We start from the raw sequence: 26,952 nt of genomic DNA, 5'->3' as shown, positions 1-26,952 counted from the left end.
TGCCCCTCTCCAAATGCTTCACCCATGTGCCACATTCTTCATCCCAGCTGTAAATGGCTTCTGGAGTTCTCTCTTACTGTCTGGCCTTTGCACATGCTGTACCCTCTCCTGGAATACTCTTTTCCTCTCAGGCTAACAGAGTCTCAGTTGAAACCTCCCTCCTCAGTCTTCCCTGATCCTGGACTAGGTCAGGTCCCCTGCTGTGTGCTCCCAAAGCTGCCATTCCTGAGAGTGTTATATTCTCAGCGGTATGTCTTCCCCTTCAGACTGCGAGCTCTGTGACAGGTTATCCTGCTGTTTCCAGAGTAGATGTTCAGCTAATATTGTGGAGAGGAAGAATGAATGCATTGAGCTTTTGGACAGTGTACTGGATATTTCTACCTGCATGTCTCCCAGAATGATGAACTCTACATTTCCCAGACTGCGGCATCATCATATTCTTACCTGTCCCTTCCCTGTACATGCCCTGCCCCACCACTTCCTGCCTAGTCAGCTCCTCCCCCTCTTTAAAAAAAAAAATTTATTTATTTATTTGGCTGCGCTGGGTCTTAGTTGCGACATGCAGGATCTTTAGCTGCGGCATGCGAACTCTTAGTTGCAGCATGTGGGATCTAATTCCCTGTTGAGGGATTGAACTGGGCCCCCTGCACTGGGAGCATGGAGTCTTAGCCGCTGGACCACCAGGGAAGTCCCAGCTCCTCCTTTTGACTGGCAAGTGTGTCTGCTGTTCTCTCCACTCAAAACAAAGAACTGCAACTTTTCCCTCACTTCCTTCCCCTCTGTGCTCAGCAGCTAAGTCCTTCCCTTTCATTTCTTTTTTTTTTTCTGGCCACCATTCTAGAACAAAATATCAAAGTGGGGGAAAAATATGGGTTTTAGAATAAGACAGGCCTAGGCTCAAATCTCAGATCTACTATATTTGGGTTTCCTTGGGTAAGTTTCTAACCTCTTTAAACCTCAATTTCCCAGTCTGTAAAATGGGGATATTATCCACTGTAGAAACACTATGACTTTAGTATACATCGGGTGGTGAATAGATGGTCCTCTTGTTATTTTCACCTCATGTCAGGCATCTCTTGCTCAAAAACCTTCAGAGGTTGTTACTCGTCAATGAAGCCTAAACTGTACATCTTGGCCTTGCCTCTCATTATTCCTCCCCCTAAATCCTAAACTCTGGCCAATCTGAAATATTGGCTGACTCCATCCCTCTTTCCTCTCTGCTTTCATGTTGGCAGTTCAAACACCAAGTCCTCCCTGATTACCTGAGCACCAAGTAACTGACTCCCTCCTCTGCAGTCCTGTATGTAGTTCAATGGCACTTAGGGCCAACTGTTTTGCCTTGCAGACTAGGCAACTCTCCTCTAGATGACAAACTGCTGAAAGCAGAGGCTTTGTTGGGTTCATCTATCACCCTGCATAGTGCCTTACATGAAGCTGATGTGAAAGAACAATTCATTCTCCTTATTTCAATGGGCTTGTTTTCTCTATAGAATCAGATGTTTGGTTATTCTCACGTCTAGCTATTTTGTTGGCTTCCAGGAAGCACCTTACCATTAGATGCTCTGTTCTCTCCTTTAACTGCAAAGAGCTTTTGGAACTGAAAAATAAAGAGTTACTCCTACAAGCCTCATCTTCTGCCACTCCCCGGTTACGAATCGAACTACTTAGCATTGCACGGAACACGACTCTCACACCTCGGTTCCTTTGTACGTGCGTGACGTTCCCTTCACCTGGAATGCTCTTACCCCTGCTTCTCTGGCGAACTCCTACACATCCTCCAAGACTCGGCTCAGACGTCACCACAATCACCTTCTCTGGGTAGGCTTTTCTGAGATGGGCAGAGTAGCGCCCCCCCCCCCAACTTTTTAGCTTCCTCAGCACTCTCCAAATAATTCTAAAGGATTTAGGGCATAATTTGTTTACTTTTCTTCCACTCTTCTAGAGTGTAGAATCTAGACCCTGAATTCCCTGAGGGCCGGGATTTCTGTTCGTCGTTGTACCTTCTACGCTTAGCATGTATTAGGCGCTTGATTCAATCTATGAGCGACTATGTTAATTCATCTAATACTGCAGAGTTTGTTTGGACCAGATTCTCAAATATTTCAAGACCTGGTCCTCTATTTGGAGTGCTTCACGCTGGAGGGAGATTCTCCCTCCAACCCCCCAGCCAAATTGCCTTGGTTTGGTGGAAGGGGAAAGGACGTAGATAAGAGTTACTCCTTCAGGGGTGAGCTCTAATTTACCCGCTCTGGCACCGAGAGGGTTACAGCAACCCCGGGGGTGGAGCCCTGCCGGTGCCACCTGCTGCGGGGCGGCCCGGCGCCTGCGCCCTGGCCTGTAGCTGGTCTACCTGCGGGGGCCTGGCCAAGGAGGAGCGCTTGCGCTCTGGGCCTTTTCCGCTGGGGGAAGTCTCGCGGGGGCGGGGCGGGGCGGGGCGGGGCCGCGGGGGGAAGTTCTCGCGGGACCCCGACGAGGAGCGGAAGCGAGGCGGTAGTACCGCTTCAGCGACCGGACGACGGCGGCGACGGAGACTGGCGGTGACGGCGGCGGGAACAGTCGCTGCCCTCGCGGAGCAGCAGCGGGGTCGGCGGCCGCTCGCACCGTTGCGGAGGGGCCGGCCGGGCGCGGAGCGGAGCAGCTGCGCCACGGTGAGTACGGCCGGCGGCGGCGGCGCTGCTCCCGTGTCCTTTCCTCCCCTCTCCGCAGCGGGAGTCGGCCCGGGGGGCCCGGGCCTGCGTACCGAGGGCTGCCGGGCCTGGAGGTCGGGACAGTGAGGAACGGGGCGGGGAGCGGAATCCCCGGGCTCTGGGCTCCATGTTTCCCCTTCTGGGGCGCTTCCTTCCTGGGGACCTTTCTTCCCCTGACCCTTGGCTCGGGACAGAGCTCCGGACCCCGGGGCAAGAGGCTGGGGGGCTCCTAATTAAATTTCGTGCCTTTTTCGTGGGGGTTTGCCCAGAAGGGGCCCAGGAGAAGCCCGAGAGCACGGGGTACTCATTCTGTGAGTCAGTCTGACTTGGTCCGGGAGGCGGGGGATTCGCAGAGGGCTGCAAATGTGGTGATTGATGCTTCTTCGACCTGCACGGTCACCACGTCACCGTCTCCTGGTGTTTCGGGGCCGAATTTTGGGAGGAAACCCACCAACCTTATTAATACTGAGTGAGGACGTTTGCTACTGGAGCCAGTCAAGATGCCTTTGCTTCTGTAGCGCTTTTTTTTTTTTTTTTTGATTACTCTCTGAAAAACATTTGTCAAGAAAAATAAGCAGCAGTTGATTGGAATGCTGCGAGGAAAGATTTCAGTAAGAGAGGGGAAGGACTCACTGGTATTTTTCATTTGCAGCGCTCTCCGTGTCTATGATTTACATATGAGTTACAGCATATTTAGGGAGTTAAACTAGGCTGGCTTCAGATGCAGTAAGAATATAATTTGCAGAGGAGCCAAGTGCCTCGCAGTCTGACTTTTGGTACTGTGGATTATCAGAAAAAAGTGGGAAAGACACGAGAGAAATTAGCATTACTTTCTTTGGCTTTCTAATGCCTCTTTCACTTTGTGCTCCCCAGTTTTGCCTTCCCTTACTCTTTTTCTCCATTCCACTGCGGACACTAAATGTTTACTCGTATAATGCAAGTCACTTGCCCCCTCCCCCCCCTTTTTTTCTAATCTACTTCCCCTTCCTCCTTTTCGTCCCCTCTCTGGCATAATTTTTCGAGGTTTCGGCTCTTCGGCACAATTTGGTTTCTCCCTCATATAAAGATCCCGTTTCTCTCCCGGGAAGATGCCCTCTTTCCTGCTTTATTCTTTACTTTTGAGCGTCCACTGTGTTCCTTCAGTCTGCCAGAAGGGTTGCTAGAGAGCCATGCGAACGTTCTCCCGCTGGGAACTGGGAGGCTCAAAGGATTGAATTCAGCTGTAAGTAATCAATACTGCCACTCGGTCACAGGTGTAGCTTGTGTTTTTGCGTTTAAGTTGTTTTCTTCACTTTTAGATCATGTTTTTGTGCCTGCTCATGCTTTTCTTCTTATGTCTGTTTTATGTTAGTAAGGGAGATTGGGTCATTTTGGGGCTTGTGTGACTTCTTTTTGGCTTTTAGTGGGGGTGGTGAATGTTAAAAACGAAAACCAACCATAGTCCTATATTACAATAGAATTAAGATAGCTTGAAACATTTAAGGGAATAGAATTTATTTAGACCATTGATGAATTAATTAAAGCTTGCCCGTTGTAATAGTACTAATTTATTCATTACCAGCCTTCTAAGATAAGGTGTCTTTTCCTGCATCTGTTACAATCAGCCTTCTTTGTTATTGTTGTTGGGTTTGGTTTTTGTTTTTGTTTTTGACAGAAAGAAAGAAATTTGTTCTGTTGCTCCTTCCTTTGTTCAAAATTTTCTGAATCCCAAAATTAAAAGTTAATTTTTGTCATCAGCTTTCTTTGATACTAAAAGAAAGCATTTAAATGTTTGAGGCAGTTTCCTTCCTCAGCCAGTGTATTCAGATTTGAGGGACTACTATTAGGTTTTAAATACTAAGTTGGTGGTACTTAGAGATTCTTCTCAATAATTCCTGTTATGTTGCACGTTATGCTGCAACAATTCTAATTGTTTCTTAGAAGAGTAATAGATTTTGGAGAAATGAAGTAATACAGAGTAGAGACCCACCATGGTCTCCTGAGAGAAACTAATATTAATAGTTACTTGCTCAATTCAGAAGAACTTTCCAGCACTCCTGAACGGCCATTGAGAGCCTTTCATTTTATTTGTCAAAGTTGGGTTTTTCCCAGTTATGCCAAGTGAATATGTATTATTGTCATTTTATGCAAAGACATTGTAGTGCATTGTCTGAGATGCAAAGTTTAAAATCTACTCAAGGCACCCTTACAGCACAGCAGTGATTTTTTTAAATTTAGCATGCATAAGAATTACCTGTGACTCTTACTTAAAATTAGGTTCCTGGCTAAGGCCACTACGTTGCCAAACTCCAGAAGGCACCTCACAGTGAATCAGTCCCTGAATGGGGTGAGTTTGATGTAGCTGATCCAAGAACCAAAACTGTTGTCACAGGATGCACTCGTAAATTAATGAGACTGAAATGTGGCTTTAAATTACTCAAAGGTACACTTTCTGTATATACACAGTAAATGTTTAAAAGCCCAGTAGAATAAGTGACTATAGATGTGATTAGTTTTATATGTGTGAATATTTGAGCATTGTTAGGACTTGATTTGGAGGTATTTAATTTTAGTTTATACTTAACAGGACCGTTAATTTGCCTGCCAGAGCGTTCCTCTGAGTCCGTATGTGAAGGGAAGTTCTAGATTTACTGAGAACACGTGGACCGAGATTTAAAGAGTTACTGGTGATGCTGGTTTAATACCTTTTAGCACTTTATGCCAGGGACTCAGCATTTACAGGTGCTGTCTCTTTTAATTAGCAAAATGACCTTATAAGCTGTAGATGCTATGATTTTCCCCATTTTCCAGCTGAGGGACACTAGGGATTAGAGAATGTAAGTTATTTCTCCAGTGTTGCCCACCTAGTTTAGTAAGTGGTACAGTGACAGTTGAATCCAGGTCTAACTCCAGAGCATCAGTAAGATTTTAGTTTTTGTTTTTTCTGACTACAAAAGCAATACATGCTTATAGTAAAGACAATGAAAACACAGTTGAGCTGTATGGTACAGAAAGGAAAAATATTCTGTGAACTCGCTTGCAGAGGTAATCATTGTTAACCTTTTGAATTTTTTTTTTTTTTTAGCACACACTGATATATTATTTTATGGAAGTATGATAAACTAATTTTTCTGCAGTTTTTTTAAAAACTTGATAATAATGTATCTTGGTACTTATATAGAAAGATATTTCTTGTTATGCTCATGGATATTGATCAGGGATACATGTATTTTGCACATGGTATTTGTGTCACTATTTTAGTGAGATAAATCTGGGACGTGGCATTGCTTGTCCAAGGGTATGTATTTTAAATTTGTCAATAGATGCTGTAAAATTACTCTCCAAAAACATTGAACTGATTAATTCCCTGATAGAGTGTGGGCTCTGTGGTGATTTTATTTTTATAATCAAGTAGTAAGCATATTGTTAGGCATATAGTAGCTGTTCAAAATGTTAATTTAATAAACGTTGGATAAAGAGTCTGAGAATCTCTTTATCCATAGTATCGCAGAGACTGGATGTTATAAATCTTAAAAAAATTTGACAATTAGTAGGTGAAAGAAATCTCATTGTTCTAATTTGCCGTTTTTTTGTTTGTTTCGGTTTTTTTTGGCTGCGCCATGTAGCTTGGGGAATTTCAGCTCCGCAACCAGGGACTGAACCCGGGCCATGGCCGTGTAAACCTTAATTTGCTATTTTTAATAATGAAGACAAACATCTAATATGTTTTAAGTAGAGTGACGCTTTAACTTAATTTGAGTGACTTAATGTCAGGCTCTGTCTAAAGCGCTTCATATATGTCTATTATCTATATTACCTAATTCAGTGCTCAGTGAATCTTATGAAGTTGGTGATTTTATACCCATTTTACAGATGAGAAAACTGAGGCTTGTTTAAAAGCCTTGCCCAAAATCATAGCTGGTAAGCATCAAGGTCATTACTTGAACTTGGGGTCAGCCTGCCTTTACAAACCATGCAGGCTTAACACTAAGCTATACTGGCCCAGTAAAGCATACTGGCCCAGTAAAGTGTCGCGTATTTTATTTTCTGTGAATTTTGGGAAGAAGAGAGTTGAATGGAAGACAGAAAATAAAATCCTACAAATACCTTTAGGAGATTGCAGTTTACGGTACAGTGCGTATTGCTTTAAATGAACAGTTCAAGCTGCACTTGCCTTGTTAAAATTCTCTGCTTGTGATGGGGTGCAGGGTGTGTGCTGGTAACAGTTCAGACATACTCTGTCATCAGGCTTCAGGGTTAAATGTACTCCCAGCCCATTTTCTTGAGAAATTTACAGCAACATCTACTCTGTTAAAAACATTATACATTGTGTCCACTTCCAGATTTCTTTCTTTTTAAGTAATTAATGCGGTGTATGTGATAGAATTTTTTTGTCTTTAATGAAACATACCCTTTTGAATTTCTTTAGCCTGCATGTTTTTCGGTGGATAGCCTAATAACCTGGCCTCCTCTGGTTTTCTCTGTGAGATGCTAATTTTTACTTGGCACCACCGCAAAAGTAGTGATTGGTTGGTTTTCATTCCTATTAAACTGTATCTTACAAAGCAATTGTTACTTGAAACGTGATTTTCAAGAGTGTTGTCTGTTTAAGTTTTCTCTAGGAAACCTGTGGTAGATAAGTTGAGTAACAGCAGGAGAGCAAATGTTGAAAACTCTTGGTTTTTATGGTCTGCCTGTTCAGTCACACTGCAGCTGTCTGGAATCATGAATGACATAGAAGTTTATGCCCTGTTACTGCATAGTACCTTGACAGTGACAGTGCTTTAGGTTTCTGTCTGATTTCTGTTTTTCAAAAATGAAACTTTTAAAGTTTTTTGGATCTGTGCAATTATTCTTCAACTTCCCATCATTGATACATAGTCCCAACAATCAGACCTGAAGACCAGTGAAAATAAATGGTCAGGTCAGGGTATGGAAAATATTGATAGGCGTGTAGCGGAGATTTTGGAGCAGCTGTAAAAAGTTTTAAATAGGTACACACTGGAAAGTAGGCAAAAAAGGAGAAACAGTTATTAATTCCGGGAAAAATTGAAGGATTGTACTAGAAAGGAGGGTTGGTTATCATACATTATTTAAATCACCAGTGAACAATGTTTCGTAATGTAATAACTACTGCTTAAACCGGAATATGTGGCATTACTGGGATGGGGCAAGGCAGAATTGGCAGGGGCGGAACAGCTAAGTCCTCATCTTTCAAGTGATAGGTGATGGCTGGAACAAATTAAGAAACAGCAGTAGAAGGGTGTTATTTAGAAATACTGTGAGTAAACATAAAGAGAAAGCTAAAAACAAAATTGAGGGTGATTGCTTGGGGTAGGGATCTGCTGTTTTTCATAAGCCTTTTAATGCTCTGACTTTTAAAATTATGTATATGGATTCATTTGATAAATAAGTAACTATGGTGAGTATAAGTAAAGGGTGTTTAAGGACACACGAAAATACTGAGACTAATCTTGTTTTTTTTTTTTTTTTCAATTTGCTGGGACTCTTTTTGCTTTCCTGTTTTAGAGCCAGCACAACACAGGATATCCTAGGTATGGCCTGATAGAATGAATAAACGTTGGTTTAGTTTATTAGTTTACCTGCAGTGGAATGTTTGGCCTTCAGAATTCAGCTGAAGGACTTTTTATTACCAGGTGATTCTTTCCTCCTTGGTAATACTCATTTCCCTCTAACCTTAGTATTCCCAGCTGGTTTACTCCTTAGTCCTTTTGTAACTATGCTTGATTAATGCCCCAGTTGTTAACTTTAGAACAGAAGAATAATCACTCGTGCCCCTCAAATGAGTTCTCTGTTAGGTGGTAATTATCCACCAAAGGGTGTCACTATAAATAATCTGTCCCCGTTCTGCCAGTGTCAGTGTTGTTTTCTGCTTTTATTTAGCCTGTATGAAAACAGTGACTGACAAAAGAAGAATGGGGCTTCGTTTTCCTTTAGTTACGCGAAGGTCTAGGTTGTGTCCCATATTCAGGGCTCGAGACTCTTCACTTCCGCAGTGATTGTACTGCCCAGGTTCACCATCACCTGGTATACTACCTAAGGGTTATTACAGAATCTTTGCCTGCAAAATGCAGTTTGGATCAGTCTAGTACTCCCCCGGCTCCGAGAAAAGCACCTGTTCTCAGGGGTAACTGTGAGAGGCTTCTGTTTGGCTTTTGGGCGGTAGCTAAGATTCTGAAAAAGGGATTGCTTTCAAGTGTAGATTAGGAGTTCAGCCTTGCTCCATAGGCTAGTTAGGAATAATGCAGAGGCTGCTTTTGGAATGCTGAACTTTGGGCGTCTATTTTCAAGGGCTTTTGGGGCCCCCGAAGTCTTGGGGGTCTTCGAGGGAGAGGGAGCCTTCTGCACGAGCAGGTCTCCACCCACCAAAGGCTCTGAGCTGGATTTCCCTTCTCTGGTCACCTGAGCTTGCCGATCACAGTTGGCAAGTGGAGAGGGAGAGTTGCCTGTGCTGAGAGTAGCAAACTGAATAAGAAAGTAGTTCCTAGGGTCAGTTTCTTCCACTTTCCTAGGGGCAGACCAAGGTTTAGTTTCTGAGAACAGTTAAAGCAGCTCAGGACCAAAGCCCACATTGCTGGCTTTTGACTGTGGATATAGGACCCAACATTTTCAAAACACCAGAAAGGTTGGCAGGGAGAAAGGAGGGAGAGAGGCCTATATAACTGAGAAAAGTAGGGTGCCATCCCAAGGGCGAGGGCTTTCTTTACGTGGATTGCATTTCGTGCCTGGAGAAGAGCGTGAGGGGCGAGGGAGGAAAGGCGGAGACCGATCGGACTCCAGCCGGTTCCTGCACACTGAGCACACCCAGCGGGAGGGAAGAGGAAGTGTGTTCTGGAATAGCTCGAGCAGCTGCCGTCATTGGCCGGCAGGCCTGTCAGTTGCCTGGGGGCCGAGGCTGGAAAGAGGAAGGAGGAGCTCAGGGCTCCTGCCTGGAAAGAGGAAGGAGGAGCTCAGGGCTCCTGCCTGGAAGGGAGGGAGGAGGGCTGAGCCAGGCCGAGCCAGGGGGCGTGGGGGCTGGGACGGCAGGCCGACTGGCAGGGCGGGGCTGCCTTCGATCTGACCACTTCTCTCAATCATTGCTCTTCTGATTCAGGGTGGCATTGTGTGTCCCGGCGTGCAGGAGCGAGTCCCAGCTGAGAGGCGAGGCTGAGCCCAGAGCACTGGGTTGCTTCAGCAGGGAAGACTCCCTTCCCCCCTGCTTCAGGCTGCTGAGCCCTGAGCCCCGCTCAGAATGGAAGCCATCGCCAAATATGACTTCAAAGCCACCGCAGACGACGAGCTGAGCTTCAAAAGGGGGGACATCCTCAAGGTAAGTGTTGATGCCCAGCAAACGCTCAGATGGCTTCTCCTTGTACTCACCTGCCTTCTTGTGCCCTGATAACACACAAAGAAGCTGTGCTTGTTCTTTTTTCATTGCCCACTTTTAACATTTACCATCCTGTGTGATTTGGAGAGCTAGATGCTGAGTAGAATATCAAACATGACTTCAGAGGGTTGGTGTGATGTGTGGTCTTTAACTGCCTTTGTGTGAATGCCTTGAGCATTTCTGTGCTTGTTGATATTGGTAATTCAAGTAAAGTCAGAGCAATATGATTATAGTAAGGAAGCGTATGAGTAGATTGGGTTACCTAATCTACTAGAGTTTTATAAAAAAAAAAAAATGAGAGGATTTTTTTGAAAGACCCAAACTTGAAGTATTTTTGTAAAAGCACTCAATTAGTCTTATCTTACGTAGTCAAAAGATTTTTGCATTCTGGAATGTGATCCTAGTAGGTTAGAAATTAATTTCCCCTAGTTTAGAGAGGTGGTTGGAAGTACGTGCCAAAACTCATTAAAGAACCTCAGTGTATTCTTATTCTTTGTGAAACAACTAATGGAGTTCTAAATAACAAGGTTCAACTTGTTGTTGTACCAGTCAGATTTCGATTTTCTTAAACTTGAGGAGCAGTTACCCCATATTAAACTGTGATTACCCCATATTAAACTGTGATTGCACCAAAGAAACCTGCTGACAGTTTAAAAATAAGCTTCCTTACAGTTTGCAGCTCATTTTGAGCCCCACTGTTTACATGAGGTTCGCCTTCCACCTGGCACATGTTAATTATGTTGTTTACCCAATTAACTGGAGCAGCTTGCTCTTTTGGATATGTAATTTATTTTTACATGGGTGGGTGTTATCAAATAGTGTATCAACTCTGAGAAAAACCTGAAATTTAATGTTTGAGTCTTCACTGTGTCTCAAGTTTTGACTTTTTTCCTCTAAACCTGATTGTTGGAATTTGCCATCCATTTGTTTACTACTCTTGAATGAAATTATTAGGATTTTATAAAGAAGAAGGAAGTGGAAATACAGAAATATGATTCTTTATAAAAGGACTAGTGACTATTGTTTTTAAGTTTTGCAGACCTATGGAGAGTTATTATTTTGTTCACTGCCCAAGGTGTAGAGTTCTGCTCTGAAGTTACCTGCACAGTAGTTTTTGTAATGTTAGAAATGTAGGTCGTACTTCATAGAAGGTGATAAAGAGCCCTTTAAGGAGAAGGAAACTCTGTGAGGTTTTTTTTTTTTTTAAAACATCTTTATTGGAGTATAATTGCTTTACAATGGTGTGTTAGTTTCTGCTTCATAACAAAGTGAATCAGTTATACATATGTTCCCATATCTCTTCCCTCTTGCGTCTCCCTCCCTCCCACCCTCCGTATCCCACCCCTCTAGGTGGTCACAAAGCACCGAGCTGATCTCCCTGTGCTATGCGGCTGCTTCCCACTAGCTATCTATTTTACATTTGGTAGTGTATATATGTCCATGTCACTCTCTCACTTTGTCACAGCTTACCCTTCCCCCTCCCCATATCCTCAAGTCCATTCTCTAGTAGGTCTGTGTCTTTATTCCCGTCTTGTCCCTAGGTTCTTCATGACCTTTTTTTTTTTTTTCTTAGATTCCATATATATGTGTAAGCATACGGTATTTGTTTTTCTCTTTCTGACTTACTTCACTCTGTATGACAGACTCTGGGTCCATCCACCTCACTACCAATAACTCAATTTCGTTTCTTTTTATGGCTGAGTAATATTCCATTGTATATATGTACCATGTCTTCTTTATCCATTCATCTGTTGATGGACACTTAGGTTGCTTCCATGTCCTGGCTATTGTAAATAGAGGTGCAGTGAACATTTTGGTACATGACTCTTTTTTTTGTTTGTTTTGTTTTGTTTTTTTTGTTTTTTTGGACTCTTTTTGAATTATGGTTTTCTCAGGGTATATGCCCAGTAGTGGGATTGCTGGGTCGTATGGTAGTTCTATTTTTAGTTTTTTAAGGAACCTCCATACTGGTCTCCATAGTGGCTGTATCAATTTACATTCCCACCAACAGTGCAAGAGTGTTCCCTTTTCTCCACCCTCTCTCCAGCATTTATTGTTTCTAGATTTTTTGATGATGGCCATTCTGACCAGTGTAAGATGATATCTCATTGTAGTTTTGATTTGCATTTCTCTAATGATTAGTGATGTTGAGCATCCTTTCATGTGTTTGTTGGCAATCTGTATATCTTCTTTGGAGAAATGTCTGTTTAGGGCTTCTGCCCATTTTTGGATTGGGTTGTTTGTTTTTTTTGATATTGAGCTGCGTGAGCTGCTTGTAAATTTTGGAGATTAATCCTTTGTCAGTTGCTTCATTTGCAAATATTTTCTCCCATTCTGAGGTGTGTGAGCTTTTTGACGGTATTCTCAAAGTCAGCACTAAATTAATCATCAGAAAGCAGACAGAACCAGCTATAGGTTTTAGAGAGAAATACATCATCTGTTTCTATTTCTTTAGCTAGAAATCAGCAATCATAACTTCGACTACTAAATTACTCTGTATCATTGATGTACTGAGGAGATAATTTGATGTTTTCTTAGGTGATTACTATTTTCAGCAGATAACCTGCTCCTGATATCATAATAAGATTGGTTACTCAGATAAAGGGAAAAAAAAAAAAAAGATTGGCTACTCAAGTAGCCACATTTGTCACTTGTACAAAAATGCTTTTGGGGCCAAGCTTGGGGGTTTTTTTGGTTGGTTTGTTTACTGAAATACAAATTAGATTTCTCCATTAAGCTTACCCTAGAAACTTGAAACTTGAGCCTGGAAGTTCATATTTTTTCTCTAAGTCTATCCAGTTGCACATTTAGCACTAAAGCAACAAATCAAAACAAAACTGTGAACTTTGAGGTCTGTTTTAAAGAATTTTTAGACAAGAACTTTCCCTGTTTACTACCACTAAAGTTAGTCTTGGACCATGAACATTTTATAAGTTCTCCACCTTAAATTGGTAAACTTCTTGAACAAGTGTAATATCCTTCTTTCCCATCCTACAGTTAGGATGATACTGTTTAATTTCCCCCAGAAATTTTTATGATGGGAGAGAAAGTGAATCAGAGTGCTCACATTTACTTTCAGATTTTCTTTGGGGAGAGAGAAACATACATATATTTGGTTCTTTCCAGGTTGGCAGATAACTGGCATATGAAGTCATAATGCCATTATTGCTTTTGAATGGTGGCCGTTAGCTGTTTGTTAGTAATCTTGTGGCTTTACTCTAAAAAGAGTGATGATACAGTAGTTGCCCTTTGTCTCATAATTCTGTGAAACAGCTGAGTGAAGAGGAGGGACATTGCTTTGTCTTAAGCGCTATTAGTTCAAAAAAAAAAAAAAAAGGCAGCATTTTCTTCTTTGATTATTCAGGGAGTAACTGGCTTCATTTGAGTGGCTCTGATTTGATTTGCTCACTCTTTAGGATGGTAGTTGTGAGCCAAATCATGTTTTGAAGTGTCCAGAAAGCATTGACCAGTTTCCCTCGATTGAAATATGGATATATTTACTCTCTGTTGATAAAACAGACATGTGCACGTGGGTACTGAGTACATTTTATTTGAAGATAATGAAATAGAAAGGGGCTCAGCCCTCTGCCTATGACCAGGTTCAGAAGGATTACACCCTCTCACTGTCTTGGAGTTCCTGGTTAACTTTTGCTGAATGTTGACTCGTGTCCCCCAGCAGACCACTTCCTTACTCTCTGTCCACATGTTGACTTGTACTGCCCTGAGAAGAGAGAACAAATTAAAAACATCTTACTGGAAGCTGTAAATAGAACTTAATGCTTGGATATATCTGCCTTTGTTAATTTCCCTCTTATAAAAGCTTGTGTTTTTCTTGGGGAGGGGCGGGGAGGGCACTGGGGCTAGGTATGGAAGAAATTGCTCTTCTTTTGCAGTTTCAGGCCTTAGGTGGGTGAAATGAACCTAAATTTCCCCACCATTGTAGGGCAGCCTTGAGATAGCCCCAGGGGTTCTCCACTGAAAATGAGGCCCCTGAATACTCTGCCCTAGGCACACAAAACGCCCGAGCTTACCTAAAAGTTGCGTCTGCCATCTAGGGGCTTCTGTACATGTATTGATATTTCAGAGAGTGCTGCATAGGAATGAAGAGACTGTTTTGAGCTCTCAAACCTGTGCTCATTGCGTTCTGTAGCCGGGTTGTTATTTTCTATCAAGACAGACCTTAGACTCTAGAAGAGAACCAACAGTAGATCATCTCAATATCTTTTTCTCTGTCTGGCACGAACTTCCTTTACCAGTTTCCTAAACTGCTTTAGAACTAGGTCTTGGGTTCAGTGCTGATGACACTATTTTACTGTTACATTTACAGAGCGTCTCCTTGAGCCACATCCTGGGGTAAGTTGCCTTGAGAGTTAGGGGAGAAATAGAAGATGTACTTTCTCCCTTCAGGAACTCTAAAATCAAATAAGAGAAGTGAGGTTAGTATGTGAAACAGTATGTGACAGTGTGTAAAATTAGAGGATCTTTATTTTTTTAATAAATTTATTTATTTTATTTATTTATTTTTGGCTGCATTGTGTCTTCGTTGCTGCACATGGGCTTTCTCTAGTTGCGGCGAGCGGGGGCTACTCTTCATTGCACTTCGCAGGCTTCTCATTGTGGTGGCTTCTCTTGTTGCAGAGCACGGGCTCTAGGCGCGCGGGCTTCAGTAGTTGTGGCACGTGGGCTCAGTAGTTGTGGCTTGTGGGCTCTAGAGCACAGGCTCAGTAGTTGTGCCACATGGGCTTAGTTGCTCTGCGGCGTGTGGGATCTTCCCGGACCAGGGCTTGAACCCGTGTCCCCTGCAATGGCGGATTCTTAACCACTGCGCCACCAGGGAAGCCCTAGAGGATCTTTAGAACAGGAGAAGACTTTCTTATTTTACAGGTGAGGAAATGGTGGCCCATGGAGGTTAATGACCTATCCAAGATCACAGCTATTAGTACTTAGTGCTGAACTGGCATTTAACAGAATGCTGAAGTTGTGTTACACACTGTAACTGCCAGTGTAATTTTGAAGGGAAGAGATTGGTAAGAGCCGAAGTCCGAGAAAGCTGTGTGGAAGAGGCATGACTTGGACTGGACCTTGTGAAGACCAGGACAGGGCTAGGTGAGGAGAAGGGAGGGGCGGGGGCTGTGCTTGTTGTGTTTGAGACAGGAATGCTAGAATAAGGTTATAGGCTGTGACGGAGTGGAAAATAAGGTAGAACTGGAGCCAGATAAGAAAAACCCAGTAAGAGTTTGATCTTGTCCTTAAGCCTCTGCAGGTTATTAGCTGATGAAGAAAGTGTCCTGTGTGTATAGTGGATTGCAAGGAGGGAAGCCTGGAGTCCCAGCCTGGCAGGTTCCAGTAATCAGGTTGTGAGATGAGTGCCTGTACAGGTATAGGAGACTAGGAATGAAGGACAGGGGGTGCTTTGAGGAAAAGAAAAAATAACGGGATTTCTGCCTGTCAGCTGGGGGTATTTGAATAAGTCTCCTGTGTAACTGAGAAAAGAATGTCCATTGAGTATGCTCCTGAGAGCCAGGAATGTGAACTAGAGTGTGATTGGTTACAGTTTTCACAACAGCTCTAAGTCCTGAATTTCAGTACATGAGTCTCATTTCAGGTGTTTGAACTATCAAACCTGAAAAATAAGAGGTTGGGGTGGGGTTTTTCTTCACTATTTCAAAGTACTGGTATCAGTATACTTTTTGAAGTATTTCTTTGCCTATTGATAAGAATTGTTATCAATCTTGTTAACTAAACTCAGAATATTGCATTTAATCTTTAAGAATGAGGACAGTTTGAGTTCTCTTACAACATAATTTGTTTGCCTTTCATCATATTCATTTCCCCCCTGTCATCTGAATGGACTGTTTCCAAATAGGTGCTAAGAATGAACTTTCGGTTCCTGTCCAAGACTCCTTTGGGGGTGGAGGGGGTTGCTGGCTGAAGACCAGTCATCCCTGTTTGGAGAAAGAAATGTCTAAGGAAATGCACCATTCCTTTGGGGTCTTCAGTTTTCACCTCTGTGAGCCATTATAGTTAAGTCATCATTGAATAGCTACTATTTATGAAGCATTTAATATATGCCACAAAGTTATACATGATTTCTGATTTTGAGCATCAGAAGGTTGGCATTATTAGCCCCATCTTATGGGTGCAGAAGTTAAGTAACAGGCTCAGGTTCACACATCTAGTAAGAGGCAAAGCTGGGATTTGATCTTAGGCCTGGCTGCAGTGCTCCCCCTACAGTACATTAATGCCCCTGTTAACTGTCAGGTATGAGTAAACCAGAAATATAAGCTTATCTGCAGTCCTGAGTTACTCACCTGCCAGGTATGGACAGCTGTCTTATGGCACTGCTTCTGCATAGTGACGTATTGGATATCCTATCTAAGTAAGCTGAGGTTAATAATAAAAGAAATGAAGGGGGAAAAAAGTCATTTCGCCTTTCGGATTAGCAAAGATGATAAAGACTGACCCCACCCTCTCTTGGCCAGGGTGTGGGGAAATGGGTCCTGTCACCTCCTGCCAGTGGAGGTTTGTATGAATACAGTTGGTCTTTTTGAACATGGCTTGGTGATAACGTATTAGACCATAAAATGACCCAGCAGTTCCACTTTCAAGAATTCAATCTAAGAAAATTCACAAACAAGTTTTTTTAAATGTAGACATAGGGATGTTTATTTCAGTGAATCTGTGTGCCACCTAGAAATTTCTGCAATTAAATTATGAAATATCATTTCCAAGATGTTAAAAGGTGTAAAAATAGGCATCTTCGAATCCATGGAATTACCGTATTAGGAAAAACAAACGTTAAGTAGCCCATCAGTGGGAGGCTACGTAAACAGATTATGGTGCCTGTAAAGTGGGATACTGTGAAGATGTTAACGTTGATGTAAAACTGTATCAATACAGTATATGTGTTGCTCAGACCAGTGTTTATGGATCCTCTATTAAAAAGTGAAAATGTATCTGATTTATTGAGTTCTTAGTATGTCTGTGCACTAAGCTAAGTATTTTACTTGTATTTTCTTTTAATCCTCACAATAATCCTATTAAGACAGATGCTATTATCCCCAATTTACTGATCAGGAACCTGAGGCTTATGTTAAGTCACTTGCCCAAGTTCACATTCAAATCCAAGCCGGTTAAGTCCAGATTCCGTGTTCTTAACCACGACCCCGTGGGGCTTTTTTGTACCCAAATGAGGTCAGACGAGGGAGGGAGGGGGCACGAGCCCATTTAGGGAAAATTGCTATCTATTTCTATTTGCTTATTAAATACATAGACTTCTTTCTGAATGATCCCCTAAAAGGTAATAGTTATCTCCAAGGAGCTGGATTTCAGGTGATTCTTCCTTCTTTTTTGTTCTTTTTTTGCATCACTTTAATTAATCTATCAGTTTTATTAAGTCAATACAGTTTTATTCAAATGGTAAGTAGTTAACATTTTGCATGTTTTACCTTGATGGATGTTCTAGGAAGTTAAAGTGCTCTGGTCAGGGGTTGGTTGGTTGTGTATTTTTAATGACTGAGGTTTAACCTGCCTTTAGGCTGAAGTCCACTGTGCCTATGTTCAGAGTCGTAAAACTTAGAGACCTTTTAAAAAGTGACTCACAACACCTTTTGGAGGAAAATCTTGGTCTTCCCGGCAGATGCTTCCTCTGTTTGACCTCTTAGTGGATGTGGAATGAGAGACACCTGTGGTGTTGTGGTAAAGAACGTGCTCCAGGGCTAGACCCGCCTTCTTCTTCTGGCAGATCTGGCCTTTTGGTCTTGGGAAGCTGACTCTCCTTTGGTTCTCCAGTCCTCAAAATGGGAACAACAGCATCTACCTTCCTAGAGTCACCGTGAGGATTAGAAGAACTAATACGTTAGCGTGCTTAAAGCAGTGACGCGTAAAGTAGACAGTGATGCTGCCTGCCACTGGTTTTATTAATGTTATTCAGACGCACAACTTTGGTAAGAGGATGTCAGTCCTACTGCTGGCTCAGGTAACTGTTAAGTCACATGACTCGACACAGAAAACTGGCCGGGTGCTTGTCCTGATACTACCTCAAACTCAGAACTGTGCAAACTTTGTCCCAGAGCTTAGCAGAAAGCATGGTATTGATGGAGGATTTTGTGAAAGACAAGTAGTTTCTCCATTCCTAAAAGTCTTTGGCCCTCTCTCAGGGTTAAACCTGAAAGCAAAGAGGTGGGTAACTGCACAGTGTCCTATTGGGGACCTCGCTTTTGTATATTTCTTGGGCTGAATGGAGCTTTGGGATTATGCTGTTGGCAAATATTAAGAAGTGATAGAAGAAACAGCCTTAGGAAAAATTCGTTGCTGTATTTACTCTAAGGATATTAAGGAGTCTTTCATTATTATGTGTCCTCAGGGAGGACCTGTGGGAGAACGTTCTCTCTGGTCTTGACACCTAGAATAGGCGTATTTCCCCTTCAAACAACTTTTTTAAACCTTAAGGATGCTATAAATAATGCTTTGATATGTTTCCTTCTTTATCTTGTAGGAAAGCTTAGAGCCTACTATGGTCCCATTTCTAGCAGTCGCTCTTATACTTTCTGTCCTAATATTTTTGTTGGAACAGGTAGTAATTATTAGTGGTAAATAAAGTTTTTCTCACCCTAACAATGGCTTTGATTTTTAACTAATTTATTTATTCTTTAGTTTAACAGCAGACTTTTAAAATCTAGGTTTAGCAAAATGGCAAAGCCTTTTGTAGTACTTTGCCTTTGAAAAAATACAAAAAACATCAGTTTAGTTTTTTTTTTTTTTTTAATATAAATTTATTTATTTATTTTTGGCAGTGTTGGGTCTTCGTTTCTGTGCGAGGGCTTTCTCTAGTTGCGGCGAGCGGGGGCCACTCTTCATCGCGGTGCGCAGGCCTCTCACTGTCACGGCCTCTCTTGTTGTGGAGCACAGGCTCCAGACACGCAGGCTCAGTAGTTGTGGCTCACGGACCTAGTTGCTCCGTGGCACGTGGGATCTTCCCAGACCAGGGCTCGAACCCGTGTCCCCTGCATTGGCAGGCAGACTCTCAACCACTGCGCCACCAGGGAAGCCCCCAGTTTAGTTTTAAAGTGAGAGGAAATGCATTTTGGACCTTAAAACTGTAGACTTCACAGAGAACAAGAAAGCAGTGTGTGTTTTCAGTCAGAATATTGATCATTGCATGTCTTTGTGTCATTATTTCGTAGATCTTTTATTTTCCTAGATAAATATGTATGGTTTGAAATGGATTGCTAGAGGAAAAAGAATATATTTACAACATTTTATCTTTTTGGTTTCATTGGGTCTTTGTTGCTGTGTGCGGGCTTTCTCCAGTTGTGGCGAGCGGGGGCTACTCTTCTTTGTGGTGCGCGGGCTTCTCATTGCGGTGGCTTCTCTGTTGCGGAGCACACGCGCGGGCTTCCGTAGTTGTGGCTCACGGGCTCTAGAGCGCAGGCTCAGTAGTTGTGGCGCACAGGCTTAGTTGCTCCGCGGCATGTGGGATCTTCCCAGACCAGGGCTCGAACCTGTGTCCCCTGCATTGGCAGGTGGATTCTTAACCACTGTGCCACCAGAGAAGTCCCTACAACATTTTATTGTCAATATTTCCATTTTTCCTTAACATTTAAAATTACTTTAATATACATTAATAGAAAAAAAAAAGAGAGGAAATTCATAATTCTGCATAAACTCCCCACTCCAATATTTTTACTGTTGCAGATCTCTTCTAGGCTTTGTTGTTGTTTATACTGCTGTAATTATAGTGGCCTTAAAATACAACATATGTTACCATTTTCCTGTATTTGTTTTATTAATTTTTTTTAACGGTTTAATATTTAAAAATATTTTTAAAGTTAATGTTCTATAATTGACTTAGCTCTTTCCCCATTGCTGGATACTTAGCTTGTTTCTCTTAAAAATTTAGTTTATCATCTCAAAGGAGGCTTTTGAATATGTATGATGCTCTGTTGTCCAAAAGGATTGAACAGATTACCTACTTGAGGTCAAGTTGAATGAGAATGGCCCATAATCTTAGTCAGAATACATAATAGTAGTGCAGCTAATGTTGGCTTCATTTTCTGACCTCCTTTAACAATAGAATATTATTTCACGGTTTGACAGTGTTTTATAGGACTGTGGAACCAGATTTGTGAAATGATTAAACCTCTTCACTCAGCATCTAAGATACTTGACGACAGCATATAGTTTTTCTGAAGCACGTTTTATTTTGTGCTGTTCCTTCAGGTGATTAATTTGCTTTTTTATAGCTGTGTCAGGTTAAGTTAATAAGTAATTTTGGTAGCTGAGAAATTTGATGTGTATTCATAGATGTATTTTTAATTCAGTTTTACTTCTCTGGCTGAATTAATCCCTTCTAGAGGGAGATAATCCATCCTCAGTCATGTTTGGAAAAAGATGGAAAGACAGACAAACCAGCTTTGTTTAGTTGATGCTGCAAATGTTTAGCTTTAGAGCCAGAAGGCTCTGCTGAGAGCTTTTGAGAAAAAAGTGGAGTGATTTATTGAAACATCCTCATGCTCTTACATGTACTGAGATATAAAGAAAAAAGGAAACTATCATGTTGGTTCTCTCTGGATGTTGGGATTATGGAGAACTGTCACTTTCTACAGCATGCATTTCTATAATGGATATTTTTACAGGCATATATTAATTTCATAATCAGAAAAGCAGTAAAAACCAAAAACACTACAGTAGTTTTCTAGATTTAAATTACAAGTCAACAAACATTTTAGGGTCTATTTTGCTTTCTTAAAAGGAAAAAAAAAAATCAGTGTACAGCTTCATGGAGTAAATTTGTTCATTTCTTCTTGGTGAAGACAGCACAAGCATCTCCAAGTTATCTAGGGCTATTACATAGACTTTATGTAAAATAGAGAATACACAACAGTAAACTAGAAGCGGTCTCGGCCCTTTTGCTTATGAACAAGTAAGATTGGCCCTAAAACTGGCCTTGCTGCCCAGATTTCTAGTTATATCTAGCTTATCTTTTCCCTGCACCTTATATGAAACTAACGTTATGTGCTTTCTTACTTATATGTAATTTTGACTTAGATCAGTCTCCAAACTGGATTATGGTTAGTAATGCAGCCAAATTGCAGTTTTTCAGAGGTTTAATTATCTGTGTTGCCTTCCTTGTCTCCTGTCCATATTTAGTCAAGTTTACATTTTATTTATCAACTTCCATAAAAATGTTAGGCTCTGAAAGGTAAAATTAAGAGACAAAATAAAGATTTGCAGTTATTTGTGGGTTTTAGTTATCTGTTGTGCATTGAAAAAAATCGTGTCTTCATTTCATTCTTTTAAAATGTTTATTAGAGTTATTTAATTGAAAAGTGTAGAAGAAAGGCCATAATCCCTCCTGTCACCCAGATAACTTTTTGAAATAAAACAAATGTCGAACTCGTTAGAAAATGTAAAAGGCAAAATACTCTTCCCGTAGAAAATAACTGTTCTGTTTTTCTGTAACCTTTCAGGAAGAAAGACATTTAATGAGTATAGCCATAGTTACTTTTACTGTACTTTCTGGGTACGATGAGAAGCACTCTGAAACCGTATTCAAAATTGTAATAATGAAAATAAGCAGATACTTCATCTTTGGAAGGAAGGATGGGGTTTCTGTTTAAATGTACTGTACCTCTTTAGAAAAAAGTAGTAGCTAGAAAGATCGCTTTGCCAGGCTGTTAGAGAAGATCATAATGATTAAGACTTTCAAAGTCACATGTTAAAACTGAGTCAGAGTAGATTTCGAACCTGAAATTGGTGTGAATTTTCCCAAAAGTTGTGCTAATATTGTCTACATCAGATACTCAGATGAATTTGTGACTAATGGCCTCACTTAGTGCTAGAAGTGGAAACTTGTAGCCCTGCAGGTCTTTCCTTGAGATTAATTACTTTATTGGTCTCCTAAATTTAGGTTACTGTTTGAGAAAGAACCAGTACTTTACTTGGAAAGTCATTCTGTTTGTGTTCAGATGCCCTTTATCTGCCTTCTTGGAGCACCTAACATAACTACATACACCTGAACAGCTGTTGTCCTTAAAGACTGTAGAAGTAATTTTCAAATTTAGTTATTAGTTTGTTGGTATTGTGTATCAAAGTGTAAGCTTTCTGCATGTTCTTTCCCTCACTCTTCTTTCTTATTAGATATTAAGGGCCTCGCAAAAGGGGCATGCTTCTCATTTGCATAGTCTCAGATAACCTGATGAAAAAGTATTGATTACCTGCTTTTGGGGGTGTTGGGTTTTATCAATAAAAGAATAGCAACCTCAATTTGAAGTGAACTATGGCATGTTTTTCCTTTTAATATAAATGTTTATCTTGCACCGTTGGTGGGAATGTAAATTGATAGAGCCACTATGGAGAACAGTATGGAGGTTCCTTAAAAAACTAAAAATAGAACTACCATATGACCCAGCAATCCCACTACTGGGCATATACCCTGAGAAAACCATAATTCAACAAGAGACATGTACCCCAATGATCGCTGCAGCACTATTTACAATAGCCAGGTCATGGAAGCAACCTAAATGCCCATCAACAGATGAATGGATAAAGAAGATGTGACACATATATACAATGGAATATTACTCAGCCATAAAAAGAAACAAAATTGAGTTATTTGTAGTGAGGTGGATGGACCTAGATACTGTCATACAGAGTTAAGCAAGTCAGAAAGAGAAAAATAAATACCATATGCTAACACATATCTCCATATATATATGGAATCTAAAAAAAAAAATTGTTTCTGAAGAACCTAGGGGCAGGACAGGAATAAAGACAAAGATGTAGAGAATGGACTTGAGGACATGGGGAGGAGGAAGGGTAAGCTGGGACGAAGTGAGAGAGTAGCATGGACATATATAAACTACCAAATGTAAAATAGATAGCTAGTGGGAAGCAGCCGCATAGCACAGGGAGATCAGCTCCGTGCTTTGTGACCACCTAGAGGAGTGGATAGGGAGGGTGGGAGGGAGAACCAAGAGGGAGGAGATACGGGGATATATGTATATGTATAGCTGATTCGGTGTTATAAAGCAGAAACTAACACACCATTGTAAAGCAGTTATACTCCAATAAAGATGTTAAAGGTAAATAAAGTGATAGGAACTGAAAAAAAATATATATATATATAAATGTTTATAAATACCTAGGCTGTAGCCTTAAATTTCCCTCTAAATGCTGCTTTAGTTGCTTCCCATAAATCTGGGTATGCAGTTGTTTTTGTTTTCATTAATTTCGAAATATTTTCTAATTGGTTGTTTTTTTCTTTGACCCATTGGTTCTTTAGGAGTGTGTTGTTTAATTTCCACATATTTGTGAATTTCCCAGAATTCCTTCTGTTGTTGATTTCTATTTTAATTCCATTGTGTTTATAGAACATACTCTGATTTCAGTCCTTTTAAATTTATTGAGGCTTGTTTTGTGGCCTGGCATTTGGTGTGTCCTTGAGAATGTTCTGCTGTGTGCTTGAGATGAAATGTGTATTCTGCTTTTGTTGGTTGGAGTGTTCTCTAGATATCTGTTAGGTCTAGTCAGTTAATTATTTTTTCCTAGAGTATGTCATGATAGTTGTAGAATTTTGATGAATTCTTAAGAATACTTACCTAGTATCTTGGTGAATCATAGCAACAAATTGAGTGTCTCCTAGGTTAAGGGTATTATGCTTAGTGCAAAGGGTTGGAGATACAGATAGTATTTAGTAATACACTGTTTTAAGAGCTGTGCTAGAGGTATGCACTGGGTGTTCTGAATGAAAACAGACTTGGTAGGACATGAGTATTGACAAGTTTTCTGAGCTAACTTAGAAACACTCATGACTGCTTTGTCCATCCAGATATGCCTGACTTACTGAGGCCTTCTGTTTCTAACATTAGCGAAGCTTACTGTCAGACTCTGAAGAGTTGTTGGAGTTGTCCTAGAACACTTAAACTTGGAAGGTTAGTTGCCTTGCAGTGTATTTGGCAGTTATAAAAGTAGAGGTGAGCCATATTGATAACAACATGGCACATGCAGAGAGCATCAAAGTAATTATGACACTTCTTTCACGTTTTGTGAAAAACTTTAGATAAGTGCCATCAATCTCAAATTTTATGCCCATGATGCTACCACCCCACTTTTTAAGGAAATATTTTTATGGAAATAGGTTTCTATTACACATTTGCATGTAGAACATACTGAATAGTGGTTTTTTTAAATAATTAATTAAATTTATTTTTGGCTGTGTTGGGTCTTCATTTCTGTGCGAGGGCTTTCTCTAGTTGCAGCAAGCGGGGGGCCACTCTTCATCACGTTGCGCGGACCTCTCACTGTCGCGGCCTCTCTTGTTGCGGAGCACAGGCTCCAGATGTGCAGGCTCAGTAGTTGTGGCTCATGGGCTTAGCTGCTCCGCGGCATGTGGGATCCTCCCAGACCAGGACTCAAACCCGCATCCCCTGCATTGGCAGGCAGACTCCCAACCACTGCGCCACCAGGGAAGCCCAGAATAGTGTTTTTAAGTGGGGTTACTTTAAACTAGAACTTTCCAGGTATTGAAAATAGCATGAACTTTACACTAGTATTATGGTAACTTCAGAAATGGAAAGGATTAAACATTTTATTTTCTCCAACACCATATGAATATGAATTATATTTAACAAGTTTGTGTATAGTCCAGAGTAATACACACCTGAAATCTGCTATCTAGATGTTAGTTTCTAAAGTTTAGAAAGTCTGTGGTCAAAGAAGTGGAAAATGGAATATATTTTCATGAAGCTTTTGAAAGAAAATTGCTCAAGTAAATAAAGAAGTTCAAGATACCTCCTCATAGACCTGAAAACATTTACTCAGTTGTTTATCAAATGTAGTATGGAAGCCCCAAAATTCAGCATTCTGTTTACAGGGAGGGTAGAATAAGATGTCAGTGCTACTTGTGCTCTCAGCCAGGGTCCCTCAACAGGATCCTCTCATTAAGATAAAAGTAAAACTGCTACAGCATCTTTACTGAACATATATATTTTTTAAACCTTTTTATATTGGAGTATAGTTGACTAGCAAATGTTGTGTTAGTTTCAGGTGCACAGCAAAGTGATCCAGTTATACATATACCTGTATCTATTATTTTTCAGATTCTTTTCTCATTTAGGTTGTTACATAATATTGAGCAGAGTTCCCTTTGTGAACATAGTTTTTCTTAACATAGATTTTTTTATTTTAGAACATCTTTAGATTTACCAAAAAAAAATTGCAAAGGTAGCACAAAAAGATCCCATATATCTCACACCCAATTTCTCATTATTAACACTTTATATTAGTATAGTACATTTGTTACAATTAATGAACCGTTATTGATACATGATTATTAACTAAGGTCCATACATTATTCAGATTTCATTCATTTTTCCTAATGTCCTTTTTTCTGTTCCAAGATCCCATCCAGGATGCCATATTGTTTAGTTGTGTCTTCTTAAGCTCATCTTGGCTGTGTTGGCTGAACATAGATTAAAAAAAAAATATATATATATATATATATTTATATATATATTTATATATATATATATATACACACACACACATGCTTAAAGTTTAGTATTTGTTCTTTTGATTCTTTGATAGTCCCTACTTAATGAAGAATTATTTTCTAAAAGCATATAAATTGGTGTTTCTGTGGAAGATGTTATTTCTCATGTAACGCTTATTGGCATTTTAAGGTTGGACCACATAAGTATTTGGCTTCCATATGCCGAATATTTACCACACTCTTCTGTACTATAGCCACTGGCCTTATATGACTTATTTAAATTTAAATTAGCTAAAACATTCAGTTCTTCACTTGCGTTGGCCATGTTTCAAGATCTTACTAGCTACACGTGGCTAGTGGCTGCTATACTGGACAGTGCAGATACAGGATATTTACGTCATTGTAGAAAGTTTTCTTGGACAGCGCTGCTGTAGAATGTCACCACCCAAATAACAGTGTTTTTGTGTTCAAAGTATTTTGGGTTTCACTTGGAAATGCTGGGAATCATATCTTCCCCCTTGTTGCAAACCATTAGTGGTTCCTCTGGTCTTTGGAGGTGAGGCCCTTGGGTAGAACTGGGACGGGGGTGGGAAGTAGAATGCTGCTGTGGAGTAGCAGTAGGACTGGGGTAAGAGCTTCTCTTTCTCTTGAGCTCTTGCCCGTCTGCACTACTCCCTCCCTGACTTCCCAAACGCTTTTCTCCACAGCCCTGCACCTTTTCTCCCCCAGCCCATGCAGACAGAGGCAGATCCTGGGAATCTGTTGTCATCTAGTGAAACCAGAAGAGTGCTCATAGAATGGCTCCACTGGGGTGACATGTAATGTGTTGTTGAGTCCAGTGCTGGCTCTTCTAATTTGGGTTCCTTGTGTCATTGGATGTGTAATGTGGTCTCGAGCTGAATGTGCAGACAGCAGCATCTGAGGCACATCGAGAGAGCAGAGGCAGCACTTCTTTGAATTCAGCAAAACCATAATTATTGTGTTTTCAGAACTCTGTTTTACATAAATATCTTAGGCAAAGTTTTACTCTTATTGTAGAGTCATTTTGTTTCTTTGGTTTAAACTGTTTCTTTTGGTTTAAACTGCACCAAAATTTTGCACAATTAAATACCCTCACCCCAAAAGCTCTACAGTGTTTCATTAGTGAACATATTTGCCAGTAATGTCAAATAATGGGTTGATTAATCTTTGACTATATTTAAACAATACTTGGTCAATTTTCACTTAGTTGCATCATTTCTCTGAACACTGAGCTATTTCACACCTTGTGATCTTCAGACTTGGCGTTCCTTTTGTCTAGTATAACCTTGGCCACCTCCCATTCTTCCTTTGTGACTTAGAGCAAGCCCACCCGAGCTTCAGAAGTCTTTCTCGACGCTCTTTTCTCCCTCTGGTGCCCCAACACT

The 26,952-nt window shown here is 40.9% G+C and overlaps 1 protein-coding gene across 1 annotated transcript in view; it reads left to right on the top strand.

The window, feature by feature from the left end:
* The first annotated feature begins 2,471 nt into the window (after window positions 1-2,471).
* The window catches only part of GRB2 (growth factor receptor bound protein 2), a 70,808-nt gene continuing 46,327 nt past the window's right edge, over window positions 2,472-26,952 (top strand). The window contains exons 1-2 of the mRNA XM_068530531.1: window positions 2,472-2,648; window positions 9,781-9,996. Of these exons, the coding sequence (XP_068386632.1) occupies window positions 9,919-9,996 (78 nt within the window). The 5' untranslated portion in view covers window positions 2,472-2,648; window positions 9,781-9,918. The remainder of the gene's footprint in view (window positions 2,649-9,780; window positions 9,997-26,952) is intronic.

The sequence above is a fragment of the Eschrichtius robustus genome, chromosome 20, assembly GCF_028021215.1.
Source record: "Eschrichtius robustus isolate mEscRob2 chromosome 20, mEscRob2.pri, whole genome shotgun sequence".
Taxonomy (NCBI): domain Eukaryota; kingdom Metazoa; phylum Chordata; class Mammalia; order Artiodactyla; family Eschrichtiidae; genus Eschrichtius; species Eschrichtius robustus.
This window is presented reverse-complemented; position numbering and strand designations above follow the sequence as displayed.